This window comes from Mesitornis unicolor, unplaced genomic scaffold, assembly GCF_000695765.1.
Source record: "Mesitornis unicolor isolate BGI_N332 unplaced genomic scaffold, ASM69576v1 scaffold4961, whole genome shotgun sequence".
Taxonomy (NCBI): Eukaryota; Metazoa; Chordata; class Aves; order Mesitornithiformes; family Mesitornithidae; genus Mesitornis; species Mesitornis unicolor.
This window is the reverse complement of record NW_010163113.1, coordinates 48,527-70,839: the sequence shown is the minus strand read 5'-3', so window position 1 is coordinate 70,839 and position 22,313 is coordinate 48,527. Positions and strand designations below refer to the sequence as shown.

The 22,313-nt window shown below is 38.3% G+C and overlaps 1 protein-coding gene across 1 annotated transcript in view; it reads left to right on the top strand.

The window, feature by feature from the left end:
• MOCOS (molybdenum cofactor sulfurase) overlaps positions 1-22,313 on the top strand; it is a 136,689-nt gene that overhangs the window by 102,366 nt on the left and 12,010 nt on the right. Inside the window, exons 7-11 of the mRNA XM_010193826.1 lie at positions 1,774-2,220; positions 9,338-9,500; positions 15,612-15,693; positions 19,966-20,090; positions 20,699-20,804. Of these exons, the coding sequence (XP_010192128.1) occupies positions 1,774-2,220; positions 9,338-9,500; positions 15,612-15,693; positions 19,966-20,090; positions 20,699-20,804 (923 nt within the window). The remainder of the gene's footprint in view (positions 1-1,773; positions 2,221-9,337; positions 9,501-15,611; positions 15,694-19,965; positions 20,091-20,698; positions 20,805-22,313) is intronic.

The window sequence follows — 22,313 nt, the reverse complement described above, 5'->3', positions numbered from 1 at the left end:
TTCTCTGAGAAAGGAAAAAAGAGGTCTACCCTTCTGCTGAAGTGCAAAATGCCAAATGACCAGCTACAATGCTTGTGGATGCCCTCTTGTAGGTCTGTATCATGCTAATAAAGCTGAACATTTAAATGGGGGTAGGCCAAACCCAAACTTATAAAGAGACAATCTGCTGAAAGTGATATGATGAGGTGGTGCAGTCAAGTAGTCATTATTTTGGGACATTCTCATCAGTCCTTTGAGAAGGATCTGTGTGAGTTATTGACAAGGCATCTTTTAACACATATACTTCAGTTTCACCTTTTCCCAGGGTGCTGACTGTATTCTTCCTTCCCTGATGAAGATTTCCGTGTATAAAATGCTTGTGATGGAGAACTTTCTGTCCTTAAGGGTCTCTGGAGAAGTGTGGTTAGTTTTCTTATGATGTTAGGTAGGAACTTATTTACTTATTTGCACAGCAGGAACCTCTCTCTTCGGTCAATCAATCAATACTTGGCAGAAGGTTTACATATATATTAACAGATGCAACCTAATTTTGCAAATGTTGCTTCTGCTTTATTATCAGGGATAAAAACTACACACTGCATTAAAATATTTACTACTATATTGCGTGATTTTTACATAGAGTGTTGGAGTTTTTTTATTTCTCCTTGAATAAATGGCATCTGTGTTCATTGAACTGTGACTTTTCATGCTTAAAAAAGCCCTCATGTAAATAATCTATTCACATTTCCATTTTTATGTAAAAGAAATGTGTAAATAAATGAAATTCTGAGAAAGAAAAAACAGAGCTGCTGCACTTAGAGGAATAAGAACGCTGATTTAGGACTAAATCTTGGGTCCATTGGTGACATAATGTTTGATGGATGAGCAAATGGGGTCTCTAGCCTGTCTCACTGGAGATAACGGGCAGCATTCATTGCCCCACTTACTGAAGGATAACTTCTGCTCTAAGGGAAAGTTTTCCAGAGAGTGCTGTGGGAAAGACATATCAAATGTAGGGGTATATATATGGAGGTCACTGTTAGCGCATTTGAAGCATTTTCCTACAGAGTTTTGTCATGAATGGCAACCTGTGTTCTTCAAAGGTGGAAATTTTAGGGGGGGGGGCAGCTAGTTCCTTCCATCCTGAAAGCAATGTGTTGACTGGATCAGCAAGACGGATTTCCTGCATAAACCAATAACAAGGGAAGTCACTTCAGATGTTGGAACTCTAGATTCAAGTCTCTGCTTTCCTAATATCCCAGACCATTTCTCAGCTGTATAGCTATCCATTGGACTATTTAACACATGCTATGAGTAAGCCACTGATAGTATAAAATGCAGCTGTTTTGACAGCAAATATCAAGAAAACTACCCTAGAAAAATCAGCAGTCTCGTGGCTTGTTCATTTATCTGAATGTAATATCCCAGCTTAAATCCCAGTGAACTATGCAGATGAGACTGGAATATACCTGGAGACTGCCCTAGCTAACAGGTCATCCTGGCACATACAAACTTTTTCTGATTATTGACATGTTTTCAAGAAGTCTCTCTTGTCTTAGGGTAGAATAGGAGAAGCATCTCAAAATTATCTTCTTCCCAGCTTGAATAAATAATAAGATAGTTAGGATTTTTTTTTCTCAATTTTCTTTTTGTATTCATGAATTAACTTTGCATTTTTGAAAACAGTTTTTCAGGTTAGAATTAAGAGACTTGTTAATAACTCTGTACAATTAGGAGGAAATAAAGCAAAGTTTTTCATAATCACTCTCTGTTTTTCTTCCTATTTCAAACTAGGCTGGCCATGTCTGTGGTGATGATATAGACCTAATTGATGGACGTCCCACTGGTTCTGTGAGAATATCCTTTGGCTACATGTCTTCTTTTGAAGATGCACAGACATTTTTGAAATTCATCATAACCACCAGACTCTCCAAGCTGGACACTGAGATTTCCTTCCAGTCCTCTGATACAAAGCTGACGACAGAGGCTGTCCCAGATGACCACCCTTCCTTTAACTATGCAGATAAATTGTCCCCAGTGCCCCACATCTCGGACAGCAAACTCAGGAATAATTCATCTGTGACAAAGACAACTGTCAACTGGCAGCCACCGGAGGCTGAGGCAGAAAGCATAAGGGCAGCTGTTTCTGAGACTGCAGTGCCAACGTGTAGAAGAGGTGGCAAGCCCATCACTGTCACCAACATTTACCTCTACCCAATCAAATCCTGCTCTGCATTTGAGGTATGCACTTTGAATCATTCTTAAATATGCATCTCAGCTTTGTGTTTTTCCTTAGCCCTCTCAGACATGTCAACAAGGAATAGCGTGTGCATGAGATACGGGAAGCAGTCTGTGGGTACCCATTTTTCCTTTTCTCCAGTTTCTAGGATCAAGTTGTGCATGCTAAAGTAGTTTAAAGGTTTTTCAATTAGACTGAAGTTGCAGGATGCAAATGTGTCTTCTCTTCCCTCCTCCCTCAACAGACAAATCTGCACATAGTATTCAGTCTAGAAAGAAAACAGGTGGATTTGCAAAACTTGACTAAAATATAATCAAGTAATTAGTATGCTTTTACAGAATGACATGTGATGGACTTGTAGGCATTGATGGGTAGACAGCAATTGAGAATAACTTGATTAACATGTTATAATTGAGAGGAGGCCGATTTACATTACAAAGAAATGTTATCATTAAAAATACATTTGCAACAGAAATATGACATTTAAGTGTTGCTGCAGTATTTGAAAGTTCACTCTTTGAAGATTTTAATTGCTTTTTTACAAAGTTAATAATATTGGCACCTTAGCTGTGACTTTTTTTTTAAATAATGCATGATGAAATAGGTATATGGCCCACATATGACCTAGAATGTGACTGATAGTACCATACTGGGAAGTGATTTAATGAATGTCAGTATCAGTATAACTTTCTCTATAAAAACTTGCTGGTGTAGGTCACTGTCTCACATCTGAGTGAAAATTGGGGTCAAGTCCAGTGACAAATCACCTGCATTTAAAATATGGCTTCTCAACTGATTCGATCATGATTTATTATTTTTTTTCTTAATGCAAAAAGTGACTGGGGAATTAAAGCAAAGACTGTTAAGTGATCAACAAAACATCTGCATTTTTAAATTTGGGTTGGCTATGGTGTCTTTAATTCAGAGGCAGAATTTTGAGCATTAAATGAGACCTGAACAAACGATTTCTAAGCTTTATTAACTTCCCACTAAATCAAGCTGTTTAGAAAATCAAAGTAATCCCACATTTCATGTGAAAATGTTTTAACCTTTGTTTAAGTGTTGCAGTTATTATAGCTGTATTACAGAAGCCCACTATTTGAAATACTTTGGGCTCCTTTGGGGTTAAATTCTACTTTTAGCGTGCAGACTGCTGTTGTGAGATACATGCCACAACATTCAGTGCTAGGAAGACTTTGAAGTGATTGTGCCCAGGAGCAGGTAAGACGTCCCTCAGCATGAAAGACAGCTTATGTTTCCCCACAAGCTGAGCCAGGTTCCTTCTCCTTAAGCTCTGTGAGGGGAAATGACTTTCGGTGATAAATTCATACAAACCTGGTATTCCCTGGCAGACAGTACTGCAATTTTATGTGGAGATGGAAAATCCCTATTCCTCATGCATACTTCTTGGGCCAGGCATGTGTTAGTGGGCCCAGCATGAAAGTAGGATTCATCTTACCTCAACTTACCCCTCCAAAGTGAGATAGTATTCTGTAAGCAGTGAGAGACGGATACCTGCTAATTCATCTTACTGTAAAATAGGATCTGCAGTAGGAAAAATTAATTGTTCCTGAATATTTCTGTTTGTTTCCATTGACTACAGGAGGGATCCAAGGCAACTTGGATTACACAGCTTTAAAAAGTCCAGATATTAAAATTGCAACTATATTATGAGGTTTTGCATACCTAGAATAATTTTTGAAGTCTAGTGTGTTTCGGTTTGATATGTTTTGATAACAAAGTATCAGCCACATTAGAACCCAGTAAGCTAAGCACTGTCAGAGCCTGTATTGCCAAAGAGTAATAATTCAACTAAATATATGCTGGCTTTAGTATATGATATTGGAAAGAACTGCAAGTTCCCTATCAGTATCACTTAATTCTTCTCAAGAAGCATTTTTTCCACTTAGTTAGTAGAAGATACATGAGTATATGTGAAAGAACAGCAGAAGCTGACTTAATAGATGTGATGAAAAAGAGCTTTCAATGTATAAGGAGAGCAGGAAAGGAGATGAAGCCAAAAGCTTGATGGATTTTCATTATTTTTAAGGTTGAATTATATTCCAAAAGAAAATGTGTTTGCTTTCATGTTTGTCTTCCTGTCCACCAGGCATTCTTCAGCTTTTTGTTGCCAAAGGCCTGAGTGACACTTCTAGACCTCTCATACATTTCTAAACAGCCTATGAAAGATCTGTCAATCTTGTTATCTGCCTATAGAAGAGGTGCAAACGGCAACTTACAGCCCTCCAGTGGTAGTGAGCTTTAAAGGTCAGTTAATCACATCAGAAATCAAGCAGTGGCTTGGTCTCTTACCAGTGGCTGTAAGTAGAATAGAAAGCCAGCACTGCCAAAACTCACATCTTTACTAAGTGCAGAGTGCATCACCCTTCACAAATCTACATTTGCCATTACTGCAACTACAGCCACAAAAGGGGAAAATAACCTATGCTACATGGCACTGGAGTTCGAAGTAAGACATGCTAGGGAAACCTTACCACAGTTAAATGGAATCAATTCCTAAAAATCATTTTGCCTTCTAAGATATTAATTATACCAGCATTTCTAGACTTTATCATGAAAAGACTGAATCCTATAAAAATTATTCCTTTGGCAGTCTCTTAGTGGTCTTTGTCATACAGACTTCACACTTAACGTCTCCTTACTTTAGTAAACTCAAAAACTTCTGAAGTAATAATTATGTAGCTTATAGTTTCCTTGGCCTTAGATTAGAATCCAAGAATTGAAATTCAGTTTCATATTTTAAATCTAAAATAACCTTTAAATGCTTTGTACTTATTGGAAAGTTAGAAAAATATTTTCCCGATTAAAATTTTGGTCTCCTTTTTTATCAGTTATAGGATCACTGTAAACTAGTTGATGTGAATAAGTGAAAGTGATGTAGATATTGGACAGCAGTAAATTCACTCATCTTGTGATGGATACTTGAGATCAGCATCTCATGGATTTGTAAATTCAAGTGCCTCCAGCTAGTATGACCTATAGCTTGTGTAGTAAATGAACTTTATTGTAAGTACATGATCACTTGCATTTACCTAAAATAGTATGTGCAGTGGAAAATTCCAGCTAACTGCGTGTGCAGGACTCAACCCATCTGCCAGTGAAATCTGCCCACTGACTTACTGGTTGCAGGACAGATGACTTGATGAGCAGCAGGAGGACAAACTCAGTGAGGGTGTGAGTACAAGCTCACAGCTGTACGATCTTCTCTTTAGAGTCACATAATCTCATCCTCTCCTAAACTCTGATTTCTCTGCTCTATTCTAAGCATTATAGTATGGGAGGTACTTGACCTCCAGAGAAAATGAGAGTGCAGAGTGCTTTGGCAGCTGGGAGGATGAAGCTTGGCATAAAGATCATCAGCTAACTGCAGGTCTGTTAGTTGTACAGTGTTTTGTAAAGTGTTCCTGGCCACAGGACAGTCTCTGTTCAGTGTTGTTCCATGGGTTTTGTACATATGGCAAAGGAAGCAGAGGGCAGAATATTCTAACTCAACTTCTTAAATATGTTTTTTTTTCTCTACAATTACTTTATTAAATGGAGAGAAGCATAGAAGAGGAATAACCTCTATCCCAGACCACTTTTTCTTCTTTTCCAATATAAAAATGTGCTTTAAACATGCATTTTTAAACATAAACATCTCTCATGTCAATGAATTTTGCGTAATTACATAATGCAGTGTGCCCAGTGAAAAAGGTTAGGACTTTAAACATTAATAACTTTATTATTCTTGCAGTAGATTCCAGTCTATAAAAATTGCATCTCAACACAGAAGACAAATTAGCTTTTAATTTAGAATACAATGCAAATTCCTAGTGATCAGTGGATAAATTATATGTAAGACCACTAACATTTTTAGACTTGCATAATTTAAAACCTATTCAAGTGATTCCTTTAATGTGTTTGAAAATGATCTTAGCCTTCGTGATGACATTACTGTGAACTATTAGAAAAATGTAGCCAATATGTTTTAAAGATAATTCTGAAAAAAACAAAAACATTTTTTTTTCAGTGGATATTTTTACATTGCAAGAAGATAAATGGACTAAAGCAAATAGGGCAATACCATGTACTGGCTGCACAATGCAGTGATCCTTGCTTATGACTGGTAGAGAAGACCTTATGTTGGATCATTAGCACACCTGCTGGAAATGAGGGTATATGTTAGCATCTATCAGTAAAATCATGAAGTCTCATCTTTCTTTCTGTACTGCTTCTAATTTGTCTCAGTAGTCAGAGATGGCCAGACAAGTTAAGGGAATCAAGTTAGAAGCTATATAACACAGTATTGCTTACTGTGATGTATGCTAACCTGTTTCACTTCGCAGAAAGTTTCATTGGTTGTTTTGTCTCACTGTGTTGGTTGCCTGGATGTATTTAGTGACATTTGAGTGCCTTGCCTGACCTCCTGCTGCTGGTCCACCAGGATGTGGATCGTCTTTGCAGCCTGTGTCATGTCTGCCAGCCTTGGGCAGACATCTCAGACGTAATCCAAGGGAGCCACAGTGGACCACTCTGTCTAGGATGAAAGCAGAGCAGACAGACTTTGCCTGAACTGCTTTAATTCAGTTGCTTGCAATCTTTAAACAATCTCTTCGGCTTTTTTAAAATAATAGTGGAAGATGATCTGCAGAGGTTGCAAGCTTAAGTACTAAGAACAGAAATGTGTATGTTCTTCCATGCTGATGTCCAGTATCAGTATTAGCAACAAACCAACTCTGATTGTTTCATGATTGTCTGTCACTATCTCTCCAAGGCAGAGTACACAGTTATTTTGTTGTTGCAACTTTATTTATTGGGGTCCTAGCAACATATGAAATACAGCAAGTTGAAAAGAGGAGAGGAAGTACGACACTTGACCGTGTATAGGGGACATCCATGAAAGGACACGGACTCACTGCTGGCCACATGTACCTATGATTCTTGTTACAATGGCAAATACCCAGAGACGGGGAAAAAATGGGCTGAGGACCTGTAGTCATGTGCTGCATCTCACAGTGCAACATGGAGCTACTTGCCATTATTTTGGACCTATCAGGGGCATTTTGAATGGAAGGTGCTGATTATTTCCAAGTATCTGCTGCATAGTCAGCTGAGCTTTCCCCACAATCAGCGTGCAAGGATTAGCTGAAGCTCTGATTAAAGAGAGAATGTTTTGTTTTGCTCACAAAACCTCTTGCCTTCAGTGAAGGGTAAGCAAACACTTAAGCTATTTCCTGAATAAGATTGCTGTCCTGAAGTGGAACCAAAACAGCAATGTTACAATGGGGAGCTCTGAATCATTGTCTTCATGCTCTTTTTCTATTTTTCTGCTCTTTTAGTTTATTCTGCTCATTATGTCTTGCAAAGTCTGTAAAAATCTGTTGGATCCATGGGAGGATGTATTACTGATTAGTGGTCTTCTCTTTCGGAAGGGAGATTTGTTAGCAGGAAATTCTTGCAGCTCTCAGATGATCACCAGCTGTTCAAATGCATTTTGTAATTTAATTATACAAAATAACAAAAAAATACTGGCCTCTCCAAAGAATAATTTCCAACAAGGACGAAAGTCTGTTCTTCAGCTGATATTGCAGTCTTTGGGCTATGATTCCTCTCCTAAAAAGACAGGTTGAAGATTCACATCATTTAGGTGCTGACGGTTTGAGACACGTAAGATAACATGGTTTCAGATGACACTGTCAGACCTTAAGTTTCCATTTTTGACTGAATTTTTCACTCACACTCACTAAAAAAAAAAGCGCTGAGTAATATTATAAATCAAGTAGGTTGATAAAGTGCATTTCTTCTCTTTAAATTTTTTCCATGTATTTTCTGTATTCTATACACTTGATAGCACCGTGGCCAAAGCTTTAATGCTTCAAGTTTTCAGTTCCAGAGTGCCCGTCCCCTGCTTTCTCTATTCAGGCAGTCGCTGTTAAGCTGCTGCTGCAGGCTCTTATAGAACCTGGAAAAGTGTGTAAGAATGGGATATTGTGGTTCTGTGGGGCTTTGGATAGAGTACTTCCTAAACAAAAATGTGATTTTTAATCAATCTAACCAGTGCTTCCAGCCATGCTTCTCTTCAGAGCATCAGGCTGTGCTTGACATATCTTTCCCTCAATACTTTTCACTAAAGTCTTTTGCCAGTTAATTCATGTGAGCTGTGCTACACTTCTCTACATGAATTCAACAAAGTTCAGCTGTAGTTAACTTTTCTCTGTGCTCAACGGTGACTTGAAAGCATACATGAGTTGAAGAACTATGTTTAAATGCCCAGCTTTTTGTTAAAAGGATAGTATTAATATTTTAACATTCCAAAGGAGAAAGCAGTTATTAATATCACCCAAAGGCAATACTAGAATTGCTTTCCTTTTGATTTTTCAAGATTACCATCTGTGTAGCATCAGTAGCAGATGTTCTTTTCACCAGAAAAATGTACATGAATACTAGGGCAATATGCTTGTATAGGCTATTGGATGTAGAGAGTGCTATAGATGTAGTGAAAGAACAGAACACAAGGATGACAATGTGTTTTGTTATAAGGGTATCTGAAGAAACTAGTATGCTCCTACCTAAACCAGAAACCTCAGTGGTAGAGGTTTTCTCAAACAGATTCATTGATAAAGTGGTTCCAGTTTTATGAAAAATATAGAAGCTTTTTCAGGATTTTGAATTTCACATTTTTCTTGCTTTTTGTTTGATTGGTTTTGCCTTAATTCACATGACTCACATGAAATGTCCATGCTTTCTTTGTGAGTTAAAAGGAAATTGTTGTTGTGAAAGGTCCTAGAAATGGATGAGTATAAAACTGAAAACAGTTTTCAGAGTGTTTCAGAGGTGTTTAGTCTATTCTAATAGCTCTGTTGATTCAAAGTGTATGATAATAAGTAACAAATTATACTAACTTCATTTTGTTTTGTCAACTTTGTGCAGTATTATCTTTATCTTTGATTTGCAATTAAGGTTCCTCTTATTAAAGGCTGACGTTGACTCACACAAGCTTTCCTGATTTCAAAGTATTTCATTAATGATTTCTTTTCCCTCTCTTTTCTTTTCAGAATGAATCTATTAATGCAAGTAAAATTTTCTAAACCTGTCTATCCTCTTCTGATGCTTTTCCAGGTTACAGAATGGCCAGTAGGAAACCAGGGTTTGCTGTATGACCGCAACTGGATGGTTGTAAACCAGAATGGAGTCTGCATGACTCAGAAGCAGGAGCCAAGACTGTGTCTTGTAAATCCCTCAGTTGATCTGAAACAAAATGTTATGGTCATTCAGGCAGAAGGTTGGTAACAAATATCCTTTTCTCCCCTTCATTATTCATGTCAAACTTATAGGCAGAGACACCTTCGTGCACCCACCAAATTGCTCAATCCTATGTCTGCTTACTGACTTCAGAGACAAATTCTGCTACCAACTGTGGGCAAAGAAAGCTTAGGCTGTAAAACCCTTGTTGTTGGGATGGATAGAGGGTAGATAGTGACTCCCTATATGCAATCACAAAGTGGATGCTCCAGGAAGGAATAATGAATTGACAGATGTGGAAATTTACTGACTAGTCCACCTCTACACATCATGAAGTCCATCAGCCTGAAGGGACTGTTACTGCTGCAAAAGTAATGGAAAAGGGCTCTAACTTCAAACACCCTGGCCAAAGAACTCCCTGTTTTATAGCTCTCCTTCCAGCTGTAGGACTAGAGGGGAAGAGTCTTCAGTGGAAACTACTATGAATTAAAATAAGGACCAGACATTATTTAGCTCAGTTAAATATTTGCACTAGCTGGCAAATATTTCGTGATGTTTGGGCTTCTTCAAATTCATCAAAACCCTTTTTATTCTCTGCTGGATGGGGGAAGAAAAAAACTTATGGAAATTATTATAGAAAGCCCTTTGCTTCTTGTGGGTGCAAATTATTTATTTTGCTAACAGTGCTGTTAGCACTGAACGCTGGAACACAAAAGAGATTATTAATTCCGAATTTGCATGTGACTGAATGGTGTTCATAATTTCCCTGGGGTCTAACATTTACTCAGCCTGTATGTCTTAACAATTAATAATATATGTGCCCACATTTTCAGCAGCTAGAGCAAAATAAGGGAATGCATAATCAGATTTTTCACCTTTTATTAGAAATCTGTATGAGTGAATCTGTAACTCCAGTCTCCTTCCTGTTTGTACATGGCAGTTGTTGTCCTTTCCAGCTGTCTGAGCACTTTCTATAAAATTAAGTCTGACCAGTTGATTTCTTTTGTCTGGAATGTGTTCATCGAATGTACACTCGGATACTACCGCTAGTCTCATGTGATTTTTCTGTGTGTGTTTCAGATCCCAAAAACAACCTAGTCTCTTCTTAGGGATTCCCAACAGGCTTATTGGCACAAACACAGCTCTTTTCCACTCTTCATCTACAACCTTTCTTTGAAAAAGTATTGCTAATTCATTTCAGTTCTATGTGGAGCAACTTACACCTCAAATTTTTGTAGTACAGTTGCATAGACAACCTTCTCTCACATTTAAATTAAAAAGCGCTTCAGTACTAATTATTTCTAGGAATTAAGTTCCTTTCCATCTCTCTTCCTTTCTACCCATACCTTTTGCTTGCAGACACAGTGTGAAGTCTTGTCCAAACTTTCTCCATTTATCACTCACATTTTCCAAGGTTCAGCTCTGTTGGGACTTTTCATTGCTTCATTCTGCTCTTCTGAGTATGTTCTTAATATTTTTCCTTGCTAGTACCACATTGTTCAGACAAGTGCATATCCATTAGTATGTTTGCCTGTCACTAATATCTGCATTGACATACTTCTGAGAGTCAGGAAGAAGTTTCCTCAGACGAAATGACAGTCAAGACACCCATTCCTCACTGAAATGTATGATCTTTTGCCATAGTTAATGCCAGGGTGAAATTCACCTTTAAATTCTACATTTTACTTTGTGTCATTTTTGGAGTTTTCACTGTCATTCACCCTCCTTCCTATGAAAGTGAGAAACATTTCCACCCAGAAGTGATTGACCATGTCTATGGATCACTTTTCCCCTAAAAGTGATTGATCAGATCTCCAGTGATCCCTCCATGATTGGCATTTACTTATACCCTGCTTTGGTACAGCCAGGAGCTAACAAGCAGTGTCATTTTACTCTTTGTATAATGACTCTAGATACCAATAATCTTACCCCATAAGGTGGTCTGGGCCCTCTTTTTTTAATAGTCCTGCTATTTTTCACTCTCATAGTGTACGTGCAACCTGTGGTAATTTTTCAAAGCTTGACAGTGAGATAGTGGCTCTCATTTGCTTGGGAAGATTATTCCAGAGGTTACGGCTCACAAGATAGCACAGTGATGGGAGCACATAAAAACCGATAGGGAAACTCTGAGCAGAAAAATCTGCAAGAACTTGCTCCAATATTTATTCTGTTTTCTCTCCTCTTACCTGCAGTCTAAATGCATTATTTGTTTGTATAAAATTTCTAATTTTTTCTTTTATCCCTTCACATACATGGATAATTGTTATATCTCCCACTAATATAATTTCATGGCAGACAAATTTAATCTAATTTAGTTTGTGGACTCTTCCCTTGAAAATCCTGAGTTATTCACTGTTGCTTTTGTCACCACTCTCTCCAGCCTCTCTCCAAACTGTCAGTAGTTTGTTGCTGATGTAGGACCTGAAGCTGAACGCCACGTGTGTAGCGGGAGCAGCAATCAGTGTGGTGAGGAGCAGTAGCCCTCTGAAGAGCTCAGAGCCTTCCCTGGCCTGTGTTGGTGGCTAATGGTGTTTCAGACTTGTAGCACTTAGCTTGCTGACTACAGCCACCTCCAGGTCACTTCCACCTTTGTGGCTTTGTGAGTTATTTCTCCCATTGGATGCCTCTCACCCAAACTGCCTTTCCTCAGCTACAGCAGCATGCACCTTTCCAAGACGAATTTTCTTTTCTCCAAATTCCCCTCTCCTCCCCCTGCTCTCACAGTCCCTGTCCAGAGTTTCTCTGTTTTTCACAGTGTGATGGGAACATATCTGATGGTGAGGAGTGTGTGACAGGGGCGACAGCAGTGAAAAACAGAGAGACAAAACCTTTGAGCTGCACATTTGTTGAATCCCCCTGCTCCAGTGAACGTGAAAACCCAGCAGCTCCCAGCAGTCAAGTTGGCTGCCTTCCTCCTGCTCCTCTGCAAGGAGGCTGTAACCACTCTGCTTTCTCTACCAGTTTCTCTGCTATCATCTGCGCTTTTCTCATTGTGGGAGCAGGCTGAGGCAATCATCTCCAACTAGAGTGAGCTTTGCTGTCTGGAGGTGTCTCTCTCCAATAGAGAGAGCCTAAGGCAACTGTGCTGCTGGATTAGGTGCCTCTGGTAAGTGTCTAAAGCCAAGTGGGGCCCATCTCACAGAGCTGAATTATGTGGCATTCTTAAAGAACATTTTGCTGTGACACTATTAGATTGTGGTGGAGACTTTATCTGTGCCACTTTTCAAACATAATGAGTCTGTTCTTTCTTCCCCTCCAGGCACGTGCTTTCCTCTCCCTCTAGAACTTTTCATTAGTGGAAAATTTGTTTATGGCTATTTTATTTCAACATAGTTTAATATTCCCTGTCTTCTCTGTCCAACAAAATAAAATTGTCAGCATGATTTAGTGTGACAGTAACTACTTTAATACCTTTTACTGAATCCTCCGTGTGCTGAGACATTGCTTCATGTTCTTTCTTTAACCTCTGCACATAGAGTGTCTCTGTAGCCTGTCTAGCAACCAGTCTCAGATGGCCAGGCCTGCTCTTTGACCAACCCAGCTGTGCAATCCTGCCAATCCTTGGGTAGCAAGGACATCAGACTGGGGCTCTAGACAGGGCCAAAACTGCTCAAAGGCTTAGGATCCTTCACTGGCATGCCTGCAAAATTAGTTTGCTTGCATGGCAGCTGGGGAGCTCCAGGTGTTCCCCTGATGCCTGAGGAGAGGGGTAAGTGAGAGCAGAGAGAGATGAAGGGCTCGTGCTTGGTCTCTCACTGTCTGTACTTTGGTATAGGGAATGAGATTTTAATTCTGAGAAACTGCATTTATTAATTTTGTCAGAATTATTTTCTTAGGCTATGTGGTTGTTAACAGGCATTTCTTATTCTTTTTGACATGAAAAGTGTAATGAACCCTTGCTATCACTTTGAGAAAATCAGTGTAACTCTAAATGAGCCCCCATGGAGCTAAACAACTTCCTGTCTCTTGACTGAAGCAGTTAATGGTTAGGCTCCCAGCAACTCAAGAAGTGTGCAGGAGCAAGTGCCTTTATTTCTAGAAGCCGTATTACTTGAGTGGGATTCAAGGGAAATCCTGTTGTCCTGTTTCATCAAACACATGGGGGGCACAGATTACACTGGGCTTGTTCCTGACCAAAGTAAAAAAGTAAGCCAAACAGAATTTTAGCTGAGAATACAATTCTGTAGAAGACTAATTTCTCCCTTTCCATTTTAGATAACAATCAGCATTACTCTGGTGAGTTCAGCATTAGTTTGCCACTGCACAGAGGGAGAAATTTTGAGTGAGACTTTTTTTGAGGCTTTTTAAAATACTGGAGTAGAAAGATGCTAGCAAAACTGAGCAACTAATTACACTTTATGGAGTTTATTGTGCCTTCAAATAGTCATGTATTACTGCCAATAAAAATAATGAGAATTAAGTGCATACACTGATGAAAGAATATACATGAATAGTTTATATTTCAGTCTATTGAAATAACAGACTTCTGTTTTTTTCTCATTGACTGAAAATAGGAGCTATAAAGACAAGAATATTTTTTTTTATATTAATACTGAGAGCACATCTGTGAATTTTATTATCAAGCAAATGACCATGGAGAATGACAGCTTTTACATTTTAGTATCTGGCAATATTCTGCTTTATTTTTTTGCCTTAAGATAGAATAAAATTGTAATTAACAATGTTTAACTGTCCTAAACATCACTGTAAAATGTGTACCATTCAACAAAAATGTGATACACTAGCTGGTGTATAAAACCAGGGCTTTTTACAGCCCTGAGACTCTATTTTAAGAAATTTTGTGAGTATGCCTTGCTTAGAAAGTATTTTTTAAAGATATAACAACTAAGGATGCATACAGGATGAAACCTTTCCAACTCTTCTTTTCTAGAAGGAATTATGTGAATGTTTAATTTTTTCAGAGTACAAGAGCATTAGTTCTAGTTTATAAGATGATAACATTAGCTTCTTTTTCAGGCTGTTGCAAGCAAGTTTAATGCATTTATTATTTATGTATTTTATTTTCCTAATTGCACCTAGCTTTTCCTCTGCCTTTGCTTCTGAGGTATGCTCACATCATTAGCTGAAAAAGGAGTAGACGACTTTCTGTATTGTAAACTTGCATAGAAAAGAGCTGATAGTTGGGATATAGTAAATCTGAACTGCATTTTTTTTATTCTTCAGAAGAGAATAAAAACAATTTATTTCACTGTATCGCAGAGCTGATAGAGCTTGATTTTTATTTGCACTAAAATAGTATAAACAGGAAGTAATGAATGAAATTGAAACATGCTGATATAAATTTGGAGTACAGGAGAGCAATCTTGCTGGTTTATACTGCAGTAAAATGGAAAAGAGTTGGATTCACTGCAGCCACGCAGCAAAACCCTTTGTTCATCGTTTCAGATTATTGCTTTCAATTAAAAGAAAGGAAAATAGTACAGCCTTTCTGTCAGTTCTAGTAAGCCACAGTAGCCTTTCCATCTCTTTCGTTCATTCTGATCAAGATAAGAAAACTGTGGAAGAATTCTAAAAATTATTATATGGAGGAATAGGGATTCCTCATCTGGTTTAAACTTAGAGATGGACAAATGGGAATAAGTCTCTCATTAGTGGTTTCCATACATTTTGTCTTTAAATGACACATTATATTTCTTTCCTTTAACAGCCTGTGCTTATTTTTTCTCTCCTCTGTCACCTGCATCTTGCATCTTGCTGATCACTCCATCCCACCACTCCAAAAAAACCTAACCCAACAGTGATTAACCTCATCTTCTGATTTGCTAGAAGGGATGCAAGATAAGCTCATCCTTTCAACAGAAACCGTGACTGAGGCAGTAATTCTGTGCCAGTTTCGTTGCCTGAGATACACAAAGAATTAACTTATGGGAACTGAAATTGTATACTCCTTAATGTGGTTGGGTACCAAGGTCATCTGCAGCCTTCACTCTTTGCATTGTCATTTGGAGCCACCTGCAGGCAGATAATGTAAATTTAGCAAAAATAAAGGATTTTTGTCACGTGTTATTTGGAAAGCTGCTGTGATTGTGAACAGGTGCAAAAATAAGAACTTTTTAAATGACCCAATGTTTCTACATTCTCTTTTGATTGTTTGTTTGTTTTTAATATGGTTTGTTCTCTACCCATCTAGGCATGGACCCAATCTCTGTATCACTAGAAGAAAATACTGGAAAAGAGGCTGTGATCAGTGAGAGTAAAGTCTGTTCACACAGGTGAGTGAGAGCAGAGAGGAATCAAAGCTGGAAATCACTGCAATGACACTCAGGACACGACTGGATGGACATGCAGGGACAGAAGTCCTTAAACAAAGAAAGTGAGAGTGGAAACCAATGAGTGACTTAATGTACCAGGAGAAGACAGATTTAGATAGGTAATTTGGCATGCCCATCATGTCTCGTGGAAAACACTAAAAAATAATAAAAATTAAAAAGGGGAAAAAGGACAGTACAAGAGACTGTGATGACTTGGTACCCAATTGAATAAGGGAGATCTTTGTTTTAGTTGCTGAAAGGGTGGACTAGATGATCTTTGATGTTCCTTCCAACCTGGTAATCTATGGTATTCTAAGATGAGAAAAGGAAAAGGTGTCCCCAGTTACTTCCAAAAGCCAACTGGGAGTCTCAGCAGAATGCCAGTTCCTTCATTTGACAGTAATGATGCTGGCAACTTTGCCCATTTCATACTGTGCAGATTCAAAATTGCTAGAACCTGCTGAGATTATAAACAGCTTTCCATATTTACAACCCTTTTAAATTTTGTTTTGACCACCCATGTTGATCAGTGTCCCCTTAACAATCTTGGGAAGATTGCAAGTGACTGCGTGAAATAACATTAACTCTAATCAAGAGACATACCACTTCAGCGAAATATAACATTATGCATAAATTAATTTCCTATCAGTGAACTTAAGTGTTTATCCATCATATTTTCTAAGTACTTCCCAGTCTCATTAAGTTTTCTGAGTGACAGTGTATCAAGTGCCTTCCTAAAGTACATTTGCATTATCTGCTACATTTCTTTTCACTGAGTCTCTTTTTAAGTCCAACTAAAAAAGCCACTGACAGATTTGTGTCTTCTTTTAACCAAGGTACACTAATTCTTTGTAACTCTCTACATTTGCTTCTCTGAGGTTAACACATAAACAAACCAGTAGAAGACCTGGCCATTTTCCCCATGGAGTCATGCAGGATATGATGTTCTTCTTCTTTTCTGCTAGCTATTCAGATGATAAAAAGGATATTTTTCTGAGTGAATTTTCCCCAGGTAGTGGAATTCACCCAATAGTCATTTGTTTTAACCATCTGTCCCACTTCCCTTAGTGTTGACTCATCCTTAGCCTCCCCATGGTTAGCCCATCTATTACAGGATGTATAATAGCCCAGGTTATCTTTCTCTCCGTGTGCATATAATTGGCTGCCATACTATTTATTGTACCATGTCTTTCATGTCACTGACTCTGTCATTTTTAATGTATAAAATAGGAAATTTTCATAGGAGACTGCTTAGAGTTCTGATGAAGAAGAAAATGATGGAATGACAAAGAAAGGGGAGAAGCAACACATATTGCAGAGAGTGAATTGTGATTAGCAATTAAAAAAGGGAGTAAGTAAGGCAGAAGGAGCGGACAACATTGATGAGGCTCCCAAACTGTTCAGAGATCAAACAGCGTCGATGCCAGGTTCTTGTGTTTCAGTGGGGGAGCCTCCAGGACCAAGAAAATGGTCACAGGAGCAAAACAGTGCATTGTAGTACAGGAGGTGATTTGTGGTCTGGAGTCTTTTGTGCAAAGTGTCTGAGGTGAGAAGTGGGACCAGAAGTCTTTATTAAAAGACTTTTATTCAAAAGAAACCACTGTTGAAGATGTTTTCCATTTATTAATTCCGCTTTCTGACGCTGTGATTTCATCCAGTTCTGTTGGCTTAGCTGGTTACTCTGAAATTACACTGAGACAGCTGAGAAAAATCACATAATGTACAATCTGCAAGTAGTCATGTGAAGAAGTTTCATTTCACACCAGCCACAAAAATTTAATGAGCCCAAATTTCCCTTGTGAAGCAATACACCAGTGTTAACCTTCATCTTAGCAGGGGCTGTCCATCAGCATGTGCACCTCACATCATCCTAGAAAAGATGTCTTTCTAGTATACTACCTAAGTGGACAGTTGCAAGTAGAAGCTAGTGACGGTTATTGATGTTGTAGAATACCCTAAATGCTCAAGGTTAGTGCACTGCTGAAATATGCGAGGACATAGCCTCTTCTTTGACAGACCACAATATCAAAGAGATAAAAGGAAGGGTATCAGTGGTAGAAGACGACAGCAGTGTAGTTAAATACAAGGTGAACTGAGCCTGTTGTACGTAAATGTATGTATTATATCCTGTGGGATCAATATTCAGACTTCAACTGTCCTTGTTTCTTGTTCTATAAATTACCCAGCGAGAAAGACCAACTGTAATGCACTGAAGCTAAATGACGTAAGAAGAAGATAAGTGAAGAACTCAAGGCAAACAGCAAGGAACATCTGAGACAACTAGGCCCTCCTTTATAAATTGCCTGACATGTGCATGAAATGTAATGCTGACAGATATAAAGCAATACTCAACAAAAACAAACATAAGCAGAAAATGAGTAGACTTTAGCTACAACAAAAGGATTTACAATAAGACCTTGAAGAGATGATGCTACTCGCTCATAAAATGGTCTGCTGAGAAGGGAAAGCAATTTGAAAACATAGGAGTCTTGGAATACAAAAATTGCACAATATTAACAATACTAACAACATGGTGTGTCTCTAACTCAAAATGTGTGACTGTGACTCAAAATGGTAAGCAAATTAAAAAAAGGACAAAACTTTGATCCTGATTTATACAGTATTAAGCTCCTGCAGGCTGCTAGAGATAATTGGCTCAGGGGGAATTTAAATACCCTTAGCACCTCTGTTTGTGTTGGGAAAAAATATCTGGAGGATATTTGTCTCACCTGTATTATTACCATGGAAGATTCATGCCTTCTCATTAGCAGCCTTCTCCCTAGCACAGCGGCCAGCAAGGACACAAGAACTGCTCAGCTCAGGCTATAGAATCTCATGTGGAGTCTCACCTTTTGACCCTTGTTTCTTGCCACAGTGCCTGCATCTCATAATACCAGTTTCATTTCAGCTCTAGGACACCACTGGCTAGATACAGCTATGGGTGACATCAGTCCAGTCTTAGAACAGGGAGAGGGATGCAGAGCTGCACCACAATCAAAATTCAGAACAACTGCTGAAGAAATACCTGATCCCTGCAGGATTATAAAATCTCTTTGATTCCACTTGTCCTGACTTTCTACCTGTGTAACTCAGCTGAATTTACAAAGCATTTCGTAAAGCCAAGCCACTTCCCTCAGTCCCAGGGCTTAGCATCTTTTGCTGTGAGGAGATGTTTTCTTGTTTGACAGAGCAGATGGTCTCCATGCAGACCAGCTTCTTTCACTGGATAGGACATAATGGTGAGCATAGGGCCATTGCTACCTCTCTTTCCTTACTAGAAGAATCCTGCCTAGATCAGCATGAGAATTTGCATTCCTATTATCTGTTTATGCCATTTAAAAGCTACTGCTCCTTTTGTAGTCAATAGTTAAACACTCCCAGAGTGAGAGTCATCCTATGCTGAGGTCTAATATAGATGGGAACTACTTACCTCTTTCCATTATCTGTGAGGGGATCCCAGATAACTAATTTAAGATTGAAGTTAAGAATACTCAGGGCTGAGAAATCTAATGGCAAACGCTATCACTTCCCAGTGGTCTGATCTGTGCTGTTCTTGAATCGAGAGAGGTGATCTCAAAATCCTTCTAGGAGAGATTACATCCAGGTGAAGAAGGCAGATGGATTGCCATTCTTACATAACTCACTAGACAATTTATTAGTAATGGAAACCATCTTTAGATAGAGAGATACTTGGGCTCTGCTAGTGGAGCCGTGTTTTAATATAGAGTGTCTTTACTAACATGAATTAAATTAGGGAATTAACTTCATTGTACCTGATAGGATCATTAAAAATTACATAGTGTGATACAGTGGAGCAATCTTAAATTCAACTCAGATTAATTCTCTTTGTTTTAGGAAAAAGCACAGACCAGAGAATAACTTTTTCATAATTCTATTGCAATATTGTAACATGGGCTACCAGTTACTGTACTTCAGTGTCAGTATCTCGAGCATTACAATTATTTAATCCTTTATTCCACAGTAATTTTCTGTATAAAACTATATTAAATCTCATTAATATTAACTTCAAGACTAACAGTGTAAAGCTGAGGAAATTGGGAGATAAAATTATACAAAACTTCACATCCCTGTTTTATCACTCATCAGAGAATACAGATTCTATATTTTGTATTGGAACAAGCAGAATAAATATCTTCATAATTTGTCTTCAGTTTTGCAAATTAACGTCTCGGAAATATTGAATTTTGCTAAGTCAGTCTTTTCTTATAATAGGGTAAAAACATATGACTGTGGAGAAGAAATTGCTGGCTGGTTCTCTTTGTTTCTTGGTCGTCCATGTCGCTTGATAAGACAAAGTTCAGACATGAAAAACAGGTCGCATCAGAAAAATGCAAAAGGTATGTTGTAATTTTTTACAATACTTGTGATTCCTCACTTAGTAAACATCCGGCTCATGGACTTCATAGTGACTATATAATTGCCCTGATAAAGAGTCATTCAGTATTGACCTAGTAGGTTTCAAAAAATATATTTATACCCAAACTGTGTTTATGCTGTCCGTCTACTTGTTATATTTGGTAAAAATGTACAGATACACCAGTCTGGGATTTTTTTATCATCATGACCATGATTTTGTCTGGACACTGAATGATCATTTTGAAAAATGATCATGAAAAATCTATAAACAAAGAATTTATTCTGAGACTGAATTTCATTATTAAAAAGATCAAATGGAAAGAGCATCAACAATCCGTAGATATTGCTGTTGTAAATTGTTTTACAAATTTGATAAAATCTCAGCTCTATCTCAATTTCTAAATGCACTGCATCATCATTCTCAGGTTTGAGGGGATTCTTGGAATCTTTCCTCAGTGTCTGGAGCCAAATGAATACATTTTTAATGAGAATGAATAAGAGGTCAAAGGAAAGATGCGATGAAATCGCTAGTATAATCTTCCTGATTATTAACGATCATTTTAGAATGTTGGAATCATTTTTTCTTTAGGTCTGGCATCTGCTACAAGCATCTCACTCTCTCTTGTGAATGAAGCACAATACCTCCTGATAAATGTAGCAAGCATTCTGCAGCTGAAGGAACATATTTCTGCAAGGTAAGATCCTTCTGTCTCCAAATATCTCCCAGTGGTCTTGGATTCCAGCATCTTGCCATAAGATACAAATATAACTGTTTTATCTGGAAATTTAAAGATAGTTCATTTTCAATGTTCAACAAATATATAAGCACTAAACTAGTATAGTTATGCATTCCTGTATGACTCCTGAAAATTTAGATTAAATGCTTGAAGATAATCTTTCTGCCAGTCATCTTCAGGAAAACTTAAAATTCTTATCAAATTATTTGGTGGCAGGACATTGTTGAGAACCAGACAACTTCTATTTGTGGGAAGAACAAGGATAGTTAGGTTTTCTCAATATAGATGATCTGGCAGGTAAAAATACAAAATCTTACTACTTGCTGAACTATTTCTTTCCTAAGGGAAGGATTAAGATCTATAGCAAACATTCACAACAGAAATATTTTAAAACTACTTGCAAGACTGGATAAATTTCATTTCTTAATTGAATTTGGCTTTTCTTGTACAAAAATGGGAGATAGAAGCAGCAAATGAAACATTGAGCCAGCCTGCAGTTCAGATAAGGAACCTATTGCCAACTAAATTTTCATATGCTGACAAGAGAAAGTTACTCTTTCTTGAATGTAAGTAGGACAGGCTCAAATTCCACAGAAAATCTGCCCTCAAGGCCTGCATTAAAGCTGTGCATCCCACATCCCTGGGATTTATCTCTGAGCCCCCTTTTCCTGTCTCATCAGTCTTCCCTGCCTCTGCTTGGAGTCATCTTCTCTCTTTTTAGTCACCTACCATATGTGCCCCCTGCATTGAAATTCCTGGTTTGAGTAGAGGAGGAATATATATATATATATGTAGGAGGACATGTATACAGCTTCAGAATTTAAAACCAGTGACTGAATGAAGCATCACTACAGACCACTGGAGTTTACATTGCCTGAGGGTTTGCTTTCTTTAGGAGAAGACAGCTGGGCAATTTTCGCCTATCATGGTAGTGCTCCTCTGGGAAAAATGCCTGGAAAAGGTTTGAGTCAGTCCATGACTCAGCCATTTTGACTACCCCTTCTCAGTGATAGTTTGTGCCTTCTTTTGAGGGTTGACTGGCTTGGTTACATCTCCCTGGGAGAAAAACACTTGCAGGCATCCCTTACTCAGACTGGGCTTTTTCCATGGTGAGACCCAGTGAGGAACCATCCAGACGTGAGCTCTGAGTGCAAAGAAGAGGAGTAAGGCACCAGAGGGAGCAGCAAGTGAGGATGAAGGAGGACAGGGAACTTCAGTAAATCATGCCGTGTCTGATGATCTACTGATTTTGCACCTAATATCTTCCAGTACAACTAGGCTTGTAATCTCCTTTTCTTCAAAAGAAACTCCAGATGTAACTAGAGCTGCCATGATGCCTGAGAAAAATCTTGCTTCCCACTCTGCAGCACAAGTTGGAAAACTCTTCCCTATGTTGACTTACAGTGCTTTCACAAGGTACTGAGGAAATAAATTCAGCACAGATATACAGCATCATCATTTTGCACT